The sequence below is a fragment of the Alligator sinensis genome, unplaced genomic scaffold (assembly GCF_000455745.1).
Source record: "Alligator sinensis unplaced genomic scaffold, ASM45574v1 scaffold218_1, whole genome shotgun sequence".
In the NCBI taxonomy this organism is placed as follows: Eukaryota; Metazoa; Chordata; order Crocodylia; family Alligatoridae; genus Alligator; species Alligator sinensis.
Genome location: NW_005842083.1, coordinates 2,378,915 through 2,398,304, shown reverse-complemented (window position 1 = coordinate 2,398,304; position 19,390 = coordinate 2,378,915). Strand labels below are relative to the sequence as shown.

The 19,390-nt window shown below is 39.0% G+C and overlaps 1 protein-coding gene across 1 annotated transcript in view; it reads left to right on the top strand.

Moving 5' to 3' along the window:
* Positions 1 to 13,559, top strand: part of RASA1 (RAS p21 protein activator 1) — a 76,132-nt gene extending 62,573 nt beyond the window's left edge. Inside the window, exons 23-27 of the mRNA XM_006023848.3 lie at positions 1,943 to 2,010; positions 4,791 to 4,879; positions 8,594 to 8,671; positions 11,002 to 11,136; positions 12,711 to 13,559. Coding sequence (XP_006023910.1) covers positions 1,943 to 2,010; positions 4,791 to 4,879; positions 8,594 to 8,671; positions 11,002 to 11,136; positions 12,711 to 12,794 — 454 coding nt within the window. The 3' untranslated portion in view covers positions 12,795 to 13,559. The remainder of the gene's footprint in view (positions 1 to 1,942; positions 2,011 to 4,790; positions 4,880 to 8,593; positions 8,672 to 11,001; positions 11,137 to 12,710) is intronic.
* Positions 13,560 to 19,390: the final 5,831 nt, after the last annotated feature.

Below are 19,390 nucleotides of genomic sequence, written 5' to 3'. Positions count from 1 at the left end.
GGGGGTTACAAGAAATAGTGGCCACAAGCTAGCAGAGAGCAGATTTAGATTGGACATTAGGAAGAACTTCTTCACAGTTCGAGTGGCCAAGGTCTGGAACGGGCTCCCAAGGGAGGTGGTGCTCTCCCCTACCCTGGGGGTCTTCAAGAGGAGGTTAGATAGGCATCTAGCTGAAAACTACAGCAGCTGATTGTAGCACAGAAAAGATTCTCCTTTGCTAGATACTGGATGCAAAGCTGCCAATCTCTACCATTTTTATAGAGATACCATATTTTCTCACATACACCTTCACCTTTCCAGTCCCTTCCGACCCTAACATCTATGAATTTGAAGAAAACTACAGCAGCTGATTGTAGCACAGAAAAGATTCTCCTTTGCTAGATACTGGATGCAAAGCTGACAATCTCTACCATTTCCCCCCCGAAAAAAAAATTGGGGTACATATTTTAAGTGGAGAAGCTGTTTCCTTTGCTGGAAAGGAAGCAACATTGTACATGCTGTGCAGGTGCCAAGATGACTGCCAAGACCGTGGAGTCCTGTGTTAACCATCTCAGAGCTGTTGGCTTAGCACTGTAGCTTATGCCTGAAGCAGGAAGTGAACTACGAATAGTCTTGATGACACTTTTGATGTGGAAACAACAATTTATTTACAGGAACTTCTATAAAGAACTACTTGCAGTATTTACAGAGTTAACAGTCTTGCTACTGCCTTTGCATGAGTCTGGAGTGTAACTGTGTGAGAGAGATTAATTCCTCCTGGGAATATGGATGCCACATTTTCTGGACACTCTTGGGGGACAACCTAGGTGAGGCAGCTGGAACCAGAAACTTCCTGGTGCCGTATTTTCTGGATACTCTGTTCCCACGAGGACTTACTCTGTGTTACAGAGTCAGCCATGACTCTGGACATTTTTTTTCTTCTCTACATTCTTCCTTCTAAAACAAGGTGGGCTTTTTATTTGGGGGTATATTGCAGTTGAGAAAATATAGAAAGTGCATGCAGGTGTTGATTAGAAGCTGTCCTGTTTTCTAGTTTAATACTTAAGACTGAAAGAGTGCCTCTTCACTGCTGCATCATTTAGAATTTAAGTTGAAGAAATGGATAGCAGGGCAGAAAGTAGACGGAGAAAGGCTTTCATTGCTATGTTGCTACATCAAGAACCGAGCTTGGAAATGCAGCTCAGCTTCTAGTTGGAAGATATACTGATCCAGCTACTTGAGAGGAACTTAACTATTTGCTTGTAATTTAAAAAAAAAAGAAGCTAACTGGCATAGATATCAGCAGAAACGTTCCGAGTGGCTGAAAATTCAAATGGGAAAGTCCTTTTCTTTTAGATAATTTACTTCAATAAGCATCCTATAATAGAGAAAATAGGAACATAACCTTAGCCTTTTTGTTCGCTACTGTTACTTTGCTTGATCAATTGACTTTTTAGCTGCAAAGTGGAGATGGGAGGATCACCTCAATATGAATGGTTATCTGATAAGAGTTTTGCTAGTGGTTTCTTCTACCCTTTAAACAAGAGCATATGATTTAGAAGCAGAGATGCCTAGAAGAAGGACCTATATGATCCTTAAAATTTTATATCACAGAACTCTACCCTTCAACAGCCTGATCAATTTCAGTGCTGAGTTATAGCCAGACTATTTAGTTTTGGATAACCAGGCTATTATGCCAAAAGTGCTATGTGTTGTTTTCATCATGAAGAAGTGAGAGCATAGGGTGGCATAGTGGAAGAATAAGTGGCATTAAAGGTAATACCATGTATTAAAGGTAAAACCATAGTAAGAGGTTAAATGACCACATTCTCTGTGTTCAAGATAAGTTACATGTCTGTCTCAGAGTCTATTTCCACAGTCTTGAAGCTTAAATGGTCATATGGGTTTTACATTAAATACTAGAATTTTGTTATTGAATAAAATGTTTTCCTTCCTTTTTCAGTGGCTTTGTTTTTCTCCGACTGATTTGTCCTGCGATCCTGAATCCAAGGATGTTTAATATCATCTCAGGTGATTATGCATTCCAGAATCTGAATATAAGTACAGTAAATGGAATAGGTTGTAGTTGCCTCATACTCACCAGATCCATTGGTCTGAGTTATAGACTTAGCAAACATGCTTCAACAGGAAAGAGAGAGAGTACTTGTTTCTGGTTTATACCACATGCACCACAGTGTTTTAATGACGGATCTGTAAATTCTAGTAGGTTACAACAACTTTTGTTTTTGCCTTCCGATAATACATTAGTTAAATATTAAATGCCAAAGTCTTATTTAAAGTTGCCCACTTGGACTTCATGCCCTTCTCAAATGGGGAAAGTCCCTGAATTTTAAACCTTTGAAAGCTAGAACTTAAAAGTTAAGTTTATATGCTATCCTCAGAACACAGCCTTAACTCTGTTCCTTGTTGCTGACAGTAATTACTGAAAATTGTTGAAAAGGATTACTGTAAAAAACAGATGCAGGGAAGAGTTAAGAAAATATGCCATTGTTTGCTGTGTTCTACAGTTTTGAATTTAATTTAACTGCTTGCTGTTTGATGTATAGTTGTAATGAATGGTGGAGATATCAAGTATGCTTCATTTCAGCACTTAATTTTGGAACTTGTCTGTATAGGTATACAAGGGTGATGTCTTACTTTGAGGATAGTCAGCCATGTGGTGATAATACAGACAGATCTCTATGGCTAATGGAGATATACCCGGATACATACCAAAATAGCTTGTTCAGAATAAGAATTCTGGATAATACTCCATGCCCTTTGCTCTGATTGCAGTGGCAATTTACTGCATGCTACGCTGTGCAAACCTTCTCATAATCCTTTCCATTCCCTATGCTAGCAGTCTTTTGGTTGCAAGCCATACTATCCCATTCTCCTTTTGTCTTGCACTGAAAACAAATATGAAAATATTAGGAACAGACCACATTGGTAAGGGAAAGATATAGCTAGACACTGAACCAAAATCATGTAGCAGCTTGCTTTAGTCTTGATTGTGCTTTGTTTTAATTCCTTGGAGAACATGTTTACATGATTCTTTCATCTCCCTTCTATTTATTCTTGACAGTACTTCTAAGGAAAAATCTGTATGTGGATTTGGGAGGCTTTAAAAAATAGAAATTTTGGGTCTCAGGATGAAACTTACAAAAAGTGCCCTACCAGAGTGTAATAAACATGCACAAGACAGGTCTTTGGAAAAAAACTGCTCAGAATAGGATGCAAATTAATAGTAAATGGATGCAGCTGGAGTTCAGTGATTGTATTATATCCAGCCAGTTAAGTGTCCGAAAACCGTTTTCTGTTAGTAAAGTTTAAAGTCGATAAAAAATTGATAGTAGATAAAAAACTTGATTTTTTACATTTTGTTCTTAAAAATGGTACCTAAGGAATACCTTTTTCAAATGTCCTCACATTTGTTCCTACCCAACATTCTTGTCATGAACTGCAACTTTTATGACTTTTTGAGTAAGAGTTAGAGCATTTAAATAGTCCACTTTTAAACTGAAAGCAATGCTCTCCCTAACTAATAAAGAGTGGCCCCTGGCATATAGTGATCTAGTACCAGCAGCATGTTCAGTGTCCTCTACTGCTGGTAATGGGTAGGGGCCTACTCAGTTCACAATGTCATGGAAGTTGCGAAACCAGGCATTGTCCACAAACTTGGACAATGTCTGTGAAATTTGCAGAGGGAGAGCCGGGGAGAACTAAACATAAAAGTCCTCATGGTTACTGTGGCCCAGCTGCACAGCCTGAGGGGTGGAGCTGATGGCGCAAAGGGGAGTAGCCAAGATGGCAGCTGCCCTCCACCCCTCGCCACTGATTGGCTGAGAGGACTGCCCATCATGTGACCCCACCCCTCTTGGCCAGTCAGCAGAGGGATGGGGCCGCATGGTGGACAGCCCTTGACCAATCAGTGGAAAGGGACAGGGCCACTGGGACCCCTTGGCCAATCAGAGGCATCAGGGGGACTGCCAGAATAAGCCTGTGAAAATGGTGACCAGCCCATGATTGGCCCGTGAATTTGACTGTCTGCCTCCTTGATTTTGGTAGGTAGCAGTGGGATAGGCATAAGGAAATCTTGATGGCTTGTTATAGAGATTGTCTTATAAGAATGTTTGCCTGTGTAATATACACCAGTTTACCACATACATTCAAATAAAAACTAGTGAATTTATGTTCCTCTTCCATTAGAAGGAAATGGCAAGACTTGTTAATTTCAACTTAGTAGTCAAATGTGCATGATCATTAGTATGTGTATAATGAAAGGAAAGAGATGTAGCCTTAATTCTCATTCAGTATATTTTTAAATTGAAATATTAGATTAATTCAGAGAAGCATGCTGCTGTAATTAATGCATTTCAGTATTTTTGTAGAAAGATTTTTTTTTAAAGTTAATTCACAAAAACTCAGACTTCCCAGTAATCACATTCCTTTTTCATGCACATGAAGAGTATATTCACTGTTTTAGGAAATTTGATATGTGAATTTGTATGTCCTTCTGAATGCCCTTTCTTTTGAATTTCATAAAATCTTTAATTTAACCATCAGACTCTCAATATGCCTGGAGAAGGGTTGTTTGTGCCTGAAAGCTTGCAAAGAGCAATTTTTCCAACTATTTACCCAAAGAACCTTGTCGTCTTAATTAAAAAAACAGACTTTACCAGTTGTCATAAGTTTTCTCCTGAATCATTACTTTGTTTATAATGACTGTGTGACTGTTGAATATATGTTTTTGCTGTTGTTTCTACTGTAGTTTTAGATTAAATTGGTTGCATTAAATCATTATATTTCAGATTCCCCTTCCCCTACTGCTGCAAGAACACTGACGCTGGTCGCCAAGTCTGTGCAGAACTTAGCAAATTTGGTTGAGTTTGGAGCTAAGGTGAATAAGTATATTTAAATAGAATTATATAGTTAAGGAATGTTAAATCTTTATCATGTAATGTACATTACAACATTTGTAAGTTTTCATTTGATGAGTCATATTGTAATGTGTAAAGTCATTCTGTCAACATGACCTAACATCATAACTAAATTATAAAATGTTTTAGAGGTACAAGACTCCTTTTTCCTCCTCCCCCAAAAAACAGATGAGTGCCCTTTATGATTTCAAATGTGGGTAAATTCTTATTTTTCTGCAGTTACTAGCTCCCATTTGCAGAGGAAAAGAAAGCTTAGAAGTACATGAAAATTCCCTTTTGTCCTTGTGCCAAGGCTAAAATATCCATTACAATGAGTGGGTCAGTTTACTTGGAGCTTGGGGGCAGGACCAGACCTGTCTGTCACTTCTAATAGAGGAATGTCTTGTTTGCTGAAATTTCTTCCAGCTGAGAACATTTCTAGTCTGAATAATCTGGTTTATATTTTCAGTACTTTTCTGAGATGTATATTGTACTATATGCTTTGGGTTGGGGAGGCAAACAGCTACATCTTATTGCAGACTATGGGATTGGATCGTTGTGCATACGTAGATGCTCTCCCTACAGTCCAATGATTGGCTGTTATTTTCTTTGGGAATTAAATCTGTGCTGGTTGTTTGAATTCAAAGTACAATACTTTAACAGATTGAAAGTATAAACCTATCCCCAGATTCGTTGTGGCTAGTGCTGTAAAGAATGGGATGAGGCTACAATAACATGCTCTGTGACCTTGTATCTTTAATGACTATTAACAGGCTTTGTTTAAAAAAAAAAAAAAAAAAAAAAGGCAAAAGAAAACTTTCTTGTTTTGAATACTCCAATAACATGATGTAGGGACTTACGCTTTAGCTTAGCCCATGGGCCGGATCTGTCTTGCCAGATGGTTCTATCCGGCCCACAGGGCCCCTCCATGAGCCAAAAGAATGATCATGGGCCCTAGCCCTTGGCTGCCCCTCCGAAAGCCAATGCCTCCATGCAGGAAGTACAGCTCTGGTTGCTAAGCAACCAGCCCCGATTCCAGCCTAGCCTGACCTGCCCCTAGCCCCAAGGTTGGGGGTGCTAGAGATGAGAAGCTTCTGCCTGGCAGAGGCTTTTGCCCAGCAACCCTATGACTGTTTTCCAGCCCTCCCTCCCTGTGAGCACAGAAATTCAGGTAAGGGACCCTTGGTGGGGAGCATGGGAGCTGCGCGCTTTGGGGCCATGTGGGGCTGGTCGCTCTGGGGACTTGCACGCTCCAGGGACTCCAAGGACCCCTCCCACACTTCCCCACACCCCGCCAGACACTCACAGCCACTCCCCCAACCCACACCTGAAATACACCTAACTATCCTTCCCTTGACACACACAATATATCAGAGAAAAACTGTTTTGAGCTCTAATGCAATCATCTCTATATACACTATGCAAATGTACATACATCAGGACAAAAATTTTTAAAATCAAAAATGTTATAGTAGATTTATTTATTTAGTATATGACTTGGTTTTTTTTGGTTTTTTTCTGATTCCAAGATGGCACTCCTTTCCCTCTGTCTCCCAAAAGGAGTACCTCTGGGGCAAGGGAAGGGACTTCAGGTGGCAAAGGTCAAGGGTTAGGTGTGGGACTTCCAGTCCTAAGATGGCAACCAGGGAGTGGGGTGGGGCAGGGCAGGGGCTAACTTTGCAGCCCTTGACAGATAACCAAAACTTGTTAAGCAGCCCTCGGGCCAAAATAATTGCCCACCCCTGGCTTAGACACTTAAACAACTACAGCAAGACTCTTGGAGGAACTCAAGGTTATATTTGACTTATTTGCCATAATTTAATTATGGTCATTGCTTAGGCAGGTAGAGCCAAATAAATTCCATTCATCCTTTTTACAAGCTGTGACAGGTAATATTCATCCATAAATCCATTTTTAACCTATCCAGTGCTGGATGGAGCACTGTCTTTGTTGGTTAGAGCACCAGAAGGTCCAGTGCTAAGTACTCAGGCCCAAGAGTCTGGCCTCTTCAGTCAAGAAAGGCATAAGTAACATCACTACTTGCACTCTCCTTCCTGCTTTTATATGGTTCTAAGAAACAGTAGAAAGAGCAGGAAGGCACTTAGCTAAGATGTTATCCAGCCTTGTAAGAGTCCATGATCCACCACATCTTGGATAATAGAGGGACCTTGGGGAACTTCAATGGTGTTTCATGGTACAAAACAGTCAATCACCAGACTACCAAACTCAGTTGTGGTATTTCTTAGGGCAGTTTCCAGTTTCTTCCATTTGGTCTGCCTTGCCTTTTTCCATAGGCAGTGCGTGCAGAGATCAGAAACTTAACTCTGCAACCACAGAAGGCATCTGTTGTTATTCCAGAGACCATGATTTTCCGTGGATGAATCTAAAAAGTTCTAGAACAAGGATTTCAGCTTTCACTCTGTACAGAGTCCTAATGAGAACAGTTGTTTCCAAAAAAGGAAAGAATGTAATTCCTCATAAAACAAGTATTTATACCATTAAGATCCTAGGAAAGACTTTTTAAGCACTTGCCAGATAAAATGTCAATGACTGATTTGGCCTGCTATTCCCATACAAAGTAATATATTGTCTCCAGATATTAAAGTAGAAAGTGAAAGTAAGCCTCCATTAAAAAAGTATTAAGATTTTGGAGTGAGCCCTGATCTGTTTGTTCTCTTGCCTGATGGAAGAAGAAGAAAGGTGGAACAGAATGCATTGGTAGCTCTGACATGATGGTTGAAAATATCCTGGCATTTCCATGGATTGCTTAAGAGTGGAAAGAGGACAATTGTAATTCTTAAATAGCTCTGTTGAGCACCTTATCTGGACAGCATCCATTGATTACATTTTTATCAGAACTACTGATAGCTATTTGCTTTCAAATTGAGACACCAATTGGTCTTCCAGACTTTAGGCAAGCTTTTTGGAAGTCCTAGAAATAGCTCAAAGAGGCTACTGACTTCAGTTCTCATTTGGAGAGCGGCTTTTCTCCTGTTTACTTCAGGTGCTGCTTCATATTGCTGTACAGCTGGTATTCCTTTCTGTCTGGGGTTGATTGGAGTCAGGATTGAGAGTCTACTTTTCCAAGGTCTTAGAATATCAACAATTTTGTGAAGTTTTCCATTGCATCACTAAGAGATCAGAGCCGCTTTGCCTGATGGCCTGATTTCAAAGACCCTTTTATACATGAGGAAGAAATAACACTGAAAAATAATTTGAAATTTAACTGTTATTAAAAGGAAAAGACCAAATATTAGGCCCCTAATCTTAAAGTGCATTCCAGTAATATTGCAATTGTGTGCACATTTGTCTTAAATATGCTCAAAATTAAATTCTAAGTGTGTACCATAGCCAGTGTACACATATAAGGAAACATGTATAAGTCCACCTAGAGCAGCATCTCCAAACCTGTGGCTCATGACCTAAAAGTGGGTTGCAAAAATATATGAAAGGGTCGTGAACAAACTTTAAAAATGGATTCTCCTTTAAAGGCAAAAAATATGGGAAGCCACAGGTTCCCCCCTTCAGGCTGGCAGGGTTCCTGGTACAAAAAAGGCTGAGAGCCACTGACCTAGAGTATCCACCCTGAGGAAGAACCAGAAATAGAATGAGAGATACTAGCTATTGCATTATATAGTAGGTAGATGTGACTACTAAATTGATATCTATTACAATGCTGCTTTTTTAAATTTTAGGAGCCGTACATGGAGGGGGTAAATCCATTCATCAAGAGCAACAAACATCGCATGATCATGTTCTTAGATGAACTTGGGGTAAGAGTACGTGGGGAAGTTAGATGCATATGTAGGAAACATATGACAGACGAGTAACTTAATCTTAAAGGACCTCATTAACTGGCTCTTAAATCCAGCAACTTCTGCCTCATCTCAAATACCCCTATTTAGTGAGCATCTTAGCTTACAATTTACCTGTTATGGTCTTGGTGTTGATAGAAAGAAATATTGTTGATCTTAATGTGACACGTGATATGCACTGTACTCATGCCAGCCTGCGTGCAGTAGAATGGCATTACAGATATGAATGGAATCAAACAATTCTTATTTTTCTGCAAAACAGAAAACCACACTTCAAAAGAGAATAGTGGCTCATACCAGTAGACTCATACTTGCTTACTCAGTGGGTCTAGGAGAGATTGGCAAGTCTGATCCCCAAAAAAATAAAACTTGAATTCTAAGTTACTACGGTAGTTTTGAGGTACTGTGTATTATTTTTAGGTTAATTTTTTTTTATATTCCACTTCAAGTTAAACAGGGTAAATTACCATCAGAATATATGCAACTGTTGTAACAGAAAAGGAGTTGCATATAATATACTACTTTTCTAAACTATGACTCTCTCAGGCTAGGTACAGGCATTCAAAAAGCCCGAGGCAGAATCGATCAGACCTAGGCAGGGTTGTTTTAGATTGGATCAGGAGCAAGTGAAATGCACATTCGCCCTTTGGTGGAGGTGGGGCATGCAGATACCTTCACTGGTTGAGGCCAGAAGGTAGGAGACGCTCCCGCACACCTCCCAGCATGGCCTCTCTCTCCAGCTGTCAGTGGCAGTGGAGGGGGGCCATGCCCCCCGCAAGCTGTGCTTGCTCGGGCCTGGGCAGATTGGGGCCAGGCCTCTGTGGTAGGGGCCTCTGTTCTCCCCCAGTTGCCTGGCTCAGTTGACAAAGCAAGAGCCATAAGAGCTGTGTGGGGCTGTCAGCCAAGCTGGACAGCCTTGCAGGGAGAGACATGAAGGGGATGGAGCCACCTCTCTACATGGGGCCCCCCTACCCCCTCATCTGTGCTTACTTGAATCTCAGGAGGCTGAGGCCAGGCCTGAGGGGCCTTCATACTCCCACCCCACCCGTGCTTCTCTGCTTCTGCCGGCTCCATCCAGGCCCTGTGACAGCTCAGGGGCTGCCTGGCACACGAACAGAGCAGACAAGTGCAGTTGAGGTTGCATGTAGCCCTCCAGGGCAGAGGGGAGCAGGGCCTCCAAAGGCACCTGGGATGCTGGGAGACTACAGCCTAAGTTGAGTCCAGAAGTTCGTTAAACCAGTTAAGTCTGATACTATAACGATTCAGGTCTATCTTAGACCAGATTCTGCCATTTTTAAATCAGTTTGTGCGCTGAACTTCTGTTCTGTTACAGGTTTAAACTGGTTTCCAGTTGCTTATAACGGTGTATGTATAATGTCTGTACCCATCCACAGTGTCAAAGGTTTGATTTGGGAAAGCAAAAATTTAGGCTGCCCAAGTTCTTCGTAGTATAAATATATTTTCCTGAGTTGAAGCCTAAATAATGAACCTAGTGAGGTATCTTAGATTATTCGTGATACACAGTACATTGAAATTGCTGCTTACAAAAGGATGCATTATTAGGTGACTATCATCTTATTTGAGTTAGGGGCAACCAGCTGCCTTTAATTGTCCCTATCTAAATACTTTGATCCTCTGATTTTAATTTTTTAAAATGTACATATTCACTTGTAATTGCACATAATGTTAACATGATTAGTGTACATCTTGTCCATTATTATAGTCATTAACTTGACAGTTAAGTTCTGCTTTCCCATTTTTGCTGTTGAGATATCCAAATATAGAAAAAAATATGAATGAATACATATTATTTGCCTTCAGGGAAGGAGGAGGAAAATATCTCTCATAGTATATCTTGCTGGTCAAATCAAAGTGGGAGCAACAGCATAGGATAACAGCTAGGCTGTTGTCCTAGCTAGAAGAGAAAATAATATGTTAGCAATCTATAACACCAGAACATCCATATTAAGGCCAGGACATGCAAAATAGAAGTATTCTGTAACAACTTGCTTTTGTAATTGTTTAGTCTTTTGTAAAAGCAAAATATTACTAGCGAAGGAAGAGGAACCATGGGTGGAAGACTTGTTTGACTTGGTCAGAGATTGTGGATAGAAGACTTGTTTGACTAAGAATATTATGCTGCATATTATGTTGCAACTATTTTCAACATCAGTAGTGTTAAACTTCACAATTTTACAGTTTTCTGAGAAGGGTAAGGTGATTTTGCTTTTTCTATTGTATGAATAGCAATTCTAAATGTGTCTTTTTTTTTATAATTCTTGTTAAAGAATGTACCTGACCTGCCAGACACTATAGAACATTCTAGAACTGACATGTCTCGTGATCTAGCAGCCTTGCACGAGATTTGTGTGGCACATTCAGATGAGCTTCGGACACTCAGTAATGAGCGAGGCGTAATGCAGGTAAGAGTTGCTGTAGAAAATATGTAGACTTAAAAGATTATTGTTTTTGGTACTCAGTCCTAATTTAACTTTTAAGTATTGCTTATTTGATGATTTTAGCATGGCTGTAGTAAGGACAAATATTTTCAAATAGGAACATTTCATTAGTACAGTGGGGGTGAGGTAGGTAGATGCAAGTACATATTTCTTGGTTTTTAATTTCTCGTGATTGAATGTTTTTACAACAGAGCCTGAAGCCATTTGAAGTGCCTAGAAGAGGCCTGTGTCCTAGAATATTTCCCATGTGCTATGTTTTAATGGTTCTGGTGTGGGATCTAGATTTTTCTTAGATGGACTAGTGAATTTCTTGGTTTTGTTACCTTTCAACCACTACTTCATTTCTGCTTTTTGAAGTGCATTGAGTTTGGAAACAGCATTAGCTAGATTTTCTGGTCTACTAAGAGAATCATCTCTTGGGCTTCAAACCATGTTCTGCTTAGGGCTTTGTTGCACATTATTTTTGGGAAGCTCCTGGAGCTCTTAACCCCTGGATTGTCTACATATTAACACTTGCAACTAGTTTTAAGCACACTTTTTAGGCAGCTCTAGGGCAGGTATATCTCTGATATGTGTTACCAATGGTTGAATTGACAAGGTAGGATTTGTAAATTTTTCATAACCAGGGTAATGTTACGTAGCCATAGATTAGGGGCCAGTTTTGTTTGGTTTTTAGTCTACTTAAATTAATGTAGTTCAAAATAGGTGTCAGACAGACTAAGGATTGTTTTTGAGAAATTTTGAAATATTTAACAGTTATGCAGGCAGTATTTTCTCTTTGATGTTTTTGTATTTGTCTAACTGAAGTTCAGATCGTTATTAAGATAAATTCTCTAAACCTCTGTTTGTTATGGAGGAAGGAAAAGATGTGACAGTTAAGAATTACAGTGAGGTAGTTTAAATATAAATCAGTTCTAAATGTTACAGGCCACTTTCTGATTTAGTAAACTCAGGACTAAACTGTGAACAATCAGTAAGTAAAAAGCTGGACCTTCTTAGCATAATCTGCGTGCATTCAGTTGTGTCTGGTAATTTCAGTGACCAAGTCAAGTTTTTATTGATCATTTTAAGTTCCTCTTAGCCTTTGTGGAGTCAACACAAGGAAAAGGTAGACTGTATTCTGATCCTTCTGCATTAGATTATCTTTCAACTGCCCAGTTAAATTCTACCTCTGATATAACTAAAAGAATTTTAAGCTTGCAGATCCTGTGCTGTTTAATTCATGTAAGAAGGAAGCAACTCAACTTGAGTTCCAGTTCCCAGGCTGGGGTGGCAAGAGTAGTCATTTCTGAATTTTAAAAAAATTAAATGTACTACCCTTGGTATGGTCACTGAGACAAACATTCTTTAGAATCATGCATGTAAGAAATCAGACCAATTCCATTCTTCAAGTAAATGATGTAATAGCACTCATGCATACTAATGTGAAACTGCATACATAGTTACAATTGAAAGATGTGTGAAAGATTGGTTTTCCAATATAAATTTTCCCTAATTGTTTATGCATAATTTTATTAATTTTGACTTTCTTTCTGCAGCATGTTCTTAAGAAGCTTCTGGCTATTACAGAACTGCTTCAACAAAAACAGAATCAGTATTCAGTGTCTAATAACATCAGGTAGCAGCTTTCTACCTAAAATTCTGCATGGATCCAGCATGCCCAATATGGGAACACACACCAATATCACTTCCTTCTTGCTCTTGCCAAAAATAGCACACCTTTTTCACATTCCCAGTGATGTGTGAACTATGCAAAAAGAAAACAAAGATTCTGTTGGTTAATGATTGTACCAGCAGCTTTTTAAGCTATCTGTGCAGGATGTTTTGCACTTTTTTCCACTTGGAACCAATTTTCACAACCTCTGAGCCTTGGTGTACAAATCACCTTTGACAAAGAAAATGCTGTGACTGTCTTGAACTTTGAAAGTTATTTTCAACACTTCCAATTGCCAAAGTTTTGCTGCCTGTTGAAAAAGAATTCTAGTCAACTGACAAGGAAAGGAACTCATTTTGACAGCTAAGTATAACTGGATAACATTTCTTACTGTAATTTCTGACTGGTTACAATTATGACTTTGACTGTTCAACCACTTTTAATATGTATTTACAGTTTCCAGAGTTTGACATTATGGTAGGAACAATCTTTGCTGTACACTTTTATACCATGCTGTTTCTCTTGCTGGAATCATGTTGAAAGACAGTATGTAGAATGAGTCTGGTTGGCTTTATTTTTTAATGTACCACTGATTTACTCTGAATAATTCTTCCATCAAGGATTGTATATCCAGATAAATCATAATGCTTTTGTAAAATGTTTACAACAGTAAATAATTTTGAATTGAATAAATTTATTGATCATTGTATCAGACATGCATGCATTCATTAAACCATTTTATAAAGTATAGAGTGATTGGGTTTTTTTTGTGCAATATGTCTGCCACAATTTTTTTCATAATGGTTGGATATTATTTTAAACATTCCAAAAATTAGATTTTGGAGCAAAAATTGTGCTAGTTAGGGTCTTTATGAAAAATTGAGTAACTAACTGTTTGCTGACTTTAGTGGTCTGCTTATGCATACAAACTTAATGATCTGCCTTGAAAATATTCATGCTTTCCAACCTCACCTTAATTTTTACCATTCATCTGTGGCAACTACTGCATACTGTGATGAAGTGATAATTTGAGAGAAACTTCTAGGGCTTGTTTCCTGTGGTAGGTAACATCAAACTTCATGTAGGCGGGGCAGAGTTATACCTGTATAAATGTTTCTCGTATTCAGATGTACAAATGTTTCCCATATACCATATTTCTTGTATACAACATGCATCTCTTTCCCCAAAAAACAGCTGTTGGAAATTTTGGAGTGTGCATTGTTTGCAAGAAAATACGTTTAGGGCCGTTTCTGCCTCTTAAAGCAAAAGTAAAGCTGCATGTGATTCTTCAGGAGCAGAACAGTGAGCAGGTTCTATTCCCTATCTGCTACTATTCAGGTATTACAAAGAAATAATGTTTTTTCTTCAGTCTGTCTTTAAAGCCTAAGGTGTGGATCATATCCCAGGCTATGTTGTGTGAGAGAGTGTACAGCAAAGTACTAAATAATACTTAAAATAAAAAAGTGACTTTCAGCACTCATTTAAGTCTCATCACTTCACTAAAAATAAAGATCAGGTTGCTTGATTTTGAGATCTGCTAACTGATGTGCTGTGAATCAGAAATAGTCTGTTATAACAACACACACATGTTATGCAAACACACATGGCAGTTATTGCCAATGGAAGTGTGTTGGTATGTCAGAACTGTAGGGAGAGGAGCTGGTGAGGAAACATCAGGCTGGATTGATGAACCTTAGCAATTGAACACCCTTGATTTGAAATTAGTGATTGTAATTGACTTTTCCATTTTAGTACTTATTTTCAAAAGAAAGGTATACTCTATAATCAGTTGATAAAACACGGCGTAAGATGGTTTAGAAATGACCTTGCTTTGGGCCAGGAGTTGGACTAAATGATATCCTGAGGTCCCTTCCAGCCCTACTTTTCTATAATTCTGTTAAAACAAGTAAATTGGTATTTTTGGTGCATCTTTTTGCTACCTAGGGTGGGTATAATATAACTATGCATTTAAGAAATTAAAGCTTTAACTTTTTTCAGATTTTACCTTTTACTGTTAGAAAATGGTGGATTATACATTGCTGATTTTTACTGAGTAATTTCTCAAATATAAGACCACCCTGATTACAAGACAACCCCCCAATAATTAGATTCTGTATATGGAAAATTTATAAATGTTATCGTTTTCCAGATATAGAATCTAATTATTGAGGGCCTTTCTTGAATTTGTCCCCTTCTCACTGCTACAGCAGGGACAATAAATCTGGGGGTCAGGTAGCACCTTCCTTAGTGTCAGACCCTACTTTTTATGAGCACATGGAAGTGAGAAGAAAATTTCAAGATTGCTTTTTATTCAAATAAACATGACTGCATTGATTTGCATATTATACCAACAGAATTAATGCATTTTACCTTTTTTTGAAACTGCTGCAAGTTTTAGCCCAGGTACTCCATAAACACACTTTTAAGCAGCACTTTAGCACCTTATGCTTACATATAGTACAAACTATGCATGATCTTGGTCCAAAGTCAAAAGACTCATAATTTACCATATTGTTCAGTGGGCTGGGCTCCAGCAGCATTTCAAATCAGGTTGACTCAACAGCTCAGCACTATGTGTACTTGAATACCCCCACAAACGATCCATGTGTTAAAAAGCCCCCCATATCCCCTTTATGAATGGAAACAGGTGTTATTGTCATGAGTCCTGGGATCCTTCAAAAAATTATATGCAGAAAAGGCATAGGGCAACCTGGTCTGGCTTAACCTCATGGGTGGAAGGAAGTTATGTTAATCATATGCAACAGATGAAGGGACAAACTGTTTGGGGTCCTGTTTGGTGATGTTTGCCGGGCATTAAAGACTGGTGAAGAAACAGGACTCGGGAAATGGGGAAAAAAAGGTGCAGCTCAGCTGTGGGAGTAAAGATGAAGTCTAAATGTATTCAGTGACTCACCATGACTTGAAAAACAGTGCTTTTTTCAGCGTTTCAAAGATAGGTAAAGTATTTAATGTAAATGTAAGACTTTTTTTCTCTGGCTAAGTCAGGTGGGGGATTTGAGTAAATACAGTTATTTTCATGATTTGTCAAGTTGCTTTAAAGAAAAGTATGACAACATCTAAGTGTGTCCCAATGTCGGTGATGCCTTTGTCAGGTTCTGGCACACAATAGCACATTCCCTGAGTCCCCCACAAGGTCAGGCTCTTAATCCAGTATGTTGTCTGTATTTCTAAAACTTGATACCTCAAAAGTTAAATGGCTTTTCCTTGGTGATTTCTTGATATAGAAAAGCATACAGGCTGTAACCTCTTAGAAGCTCATGGATCCAGCATATTGAAGAAATTTCTAAATTTCTAAAATTGTAGGCTTTACAAATATAGTATTAATGTTGGATTCATTTTCAGTGAGTTTATTAAAAATATATATATAAAAATTATTAAACCTGCAACTGATGACAGCCACAGAAGTGGAGGGATGGGGTGGCACTATTATGCACATCCAATAATTGTTGACCAGTTCTTCATATCATAGAATGATGTTGTTCCCTTTCCATATTGGAAATGAAAGGAAATAAAGCAGCCTAAGGTAAAATGAAGATAGTGAAATTTGACATTTTCTGGTTGTAAACTTCTTTGATAAATTTGTCAACTAGCTCTACTGTACATAAGCTTCCATACACAGATGAAAATTGTCAGATGGAATGAATTTGGAAAGCAACTTTTAGAATAAGAATAAATCTTGAAGTTAAACTTTACATGCATATTAACAATGAGAATTCCTACTTCAATGTGGATGTCCACACCTACCAAACAAGTCAGGGGGGAAGGGGGAACAATTTCTTTAGTATTCAGGGTTGAACCCGAGCAAAGTCACTGCTAAATCAATTGTAACTTGGGTGTGTTTTGGTAGGTGAAGCTTAGAGGAAGGAGCAGGTGGAGAGTTAAGGATAGAACTAGTGGGTAGATTTAAAGGAAGAGGTAGGCGGTAGCTGATGAAAACTTGTAGATATGAATTAGATACACCTCATCTTATGCTTATAACCACAGAATTAAGTGCAAGGAAGCCATTTGGTGGTGTAAGAAAAAGAAACGGTTGCAGAAAAGATGCAGCCCAAAACGTATCAAAAGGTGTTACACAAATTGCCAGTTGCTCAAATCATGAGCGAGACTTTATGATAGGGGGATAAGGCATTGATTACAGGAGTTAGACATAGAGGTTCAAGCACACTGTTCATACAAACACACACAAATCATCATACATATTACACACAGGCATACACATACACAAAACAACCATTTCATCCACACACACACCAGATACCGTTACCAGCAATAGTTGTTCACCCTGGACTTATTGAGTAGATGATGATGATTTGAAGATAACAGCTGCAGCGGGGTGAACAGATGTGTCTGTGCTCTGATGAAACAGCAGAGAAAGAGACTCACCCAACTTAACATTTTCAAAGTGTTCTTTTATAGGGATAGGCATCCTTTGTTTCAGTGCTTTGGGGTTTTTCCATACCCAGCTTGTTTTTGCGGTTGTTCTTTTGTCTTCAGCTTATCTTAGCCTTAAGAGTGTTTTTTGTTGCCCATCTGGCAGAACTTCTTCTGTTATCTCCTTTGTGCCTCTGAGCTTCAAAGGGATTCTTCAGCCATTTGTTAGTTAGTTAGTGGTTGGTTACTTATATTTGATGCCTTGTTGCTTACATAAACAGTTGAATCTCTATACCATTCTCTCACCATTCACCCTTTACACACACTCATACAGAAGTGAATGAACTTTCCATAGCCTTTATATCAAGCAGAAGGATACAAAAAGGAGTTTTCAAGTTGCTTACAGGACAAGACTAACATGGTTATGTTTCACTATTATTACACTCTGTGTTAACATCAGCTACATTAGTTCAGTTCATGCTACAAAGGCCTTTAGATAAAATGGTAACACAAATGATTGGACTCAGCCCTTATCTAGCTGTAGCTAGCATCAGATGAGACTGAGTCTTAAAGAGGCTGGCTAGCCTATAGGAAAAAAAGTTGAGTATCTATCTCCCTTTAAGTAGTTCCCATGGAAGAAGGCAGAATACAGCCAGGAAGTCTGCCACAGCTGTCCAACTTGAGTGGCAAAAGGTGGCAGAACCCTCAGCCACACACCATGTAGACCACACTAACCCCAGGCCCTGTGCTGTGCTATACTGCACACAATCCCCTACACTATCCTTGTGTTCTGCACTCAGCTACACAGTGCAGGAGGGACCTGTATGGTGCAGATGCCCTGCTGTATCTATCATTCCTGTGCTTTGCAAAGTTCTTGGGTCCTTCTGAGCCCACCCAGCCGGGTCCTCCTTTGGCCTCACCCTCAGAAGCAGGAGCTGGATAAGAGAGGGGAAGCCCAGACATTTCAGGCAGCAACAGCTGAATCTGGAATCTAGGTCTGCATTTTAACACTTCTTGGCCTTAGTTTTAGCCCTTGCTTCAGACTGTCCTTCATGGTGAATATTCCAAAACTGTTTTACCAACATTTTATCATACCAGCCGGCTGAGTCACAGGAATCCTGGGGAGTTGACAGGTACCTGCTGTGCTTAACAGTTAAGAAATGGAAGGTCTGCCACCCAAAGCAACTACTACCCCACATAGTTTGTTTGCCATCAGAGAAATTGAAGTTTGCTCTAACAAGACAACCATCTTAACTGATTCTATCAAGAGCTGCCCAGTGTACCTAATTTAAGATTAGCCTGAAAGTCTCCTTCAAGAAATTATTTGCTGTTTTAAAGCTTCCATAAGGGCACTGGGGGAGTAGTGGAATAGTAAAGGAGATTTTTTGAAACATTGCTTTTGAATCATTTCAGGCCACTTAAGCAAAGCATTGTTCTAATAGCAGACTTTACTGTGACTAATCAACAGCTTATGCTATATTTTTTATGAGGATAATGTGGAACTTCAAGGCCCACTCAATAGAGATACTCTTTAGTGAGCCTATAGTCTACTATTAGCACTCTACACCTTTTCTGATGCAAAACTTTACTGTACGTGGTAAAAACTTGCAGAATAAGTAAGCTAAAGCCTAAAAAAAGTATGCCTGGGGGTTATGTGGACTGATATTCTTAAAAGATGAAGTTTAAGTGATTGCATATACTGGATTTTACACTGCTGCTGCTGCTAGCTGGAACAAACTAAATACCATGTCAAAACCTACTTGATTTCAGACAAGACAATCAGATCCATCTGCAAACTGTTACCTTAGTACCTCTGAAATGAAATTAAAAGTAATTTTCAGTTTTTTAAGCGGGGAGGCCTGAAAGGCAGTCCTTGCCTGCCCCCAGGTACTTGGCTCCCTGACCTCGAAGCTCAAAGTTTCTGGCCTCTTTGTACTTGCACCTGATGGACAAAGAATGGTAGCCCTTCCTCAACCATCAGAAGGCTACCAAAGATGCATATAGGTCTTCCCCCTGCTTAAAAAGTATAGAAGTTCTCTTTGTAACATTTACAGTTGATAGAAGTACTTCTCCAACAGTAGAAAGTCTTAACTTGTAAACCTTTTAAAAACAGTTGATGGGTAAAGATTTAAAAGCTAGATCAGTATAGAATGCTGTGCATCATAGGCAACT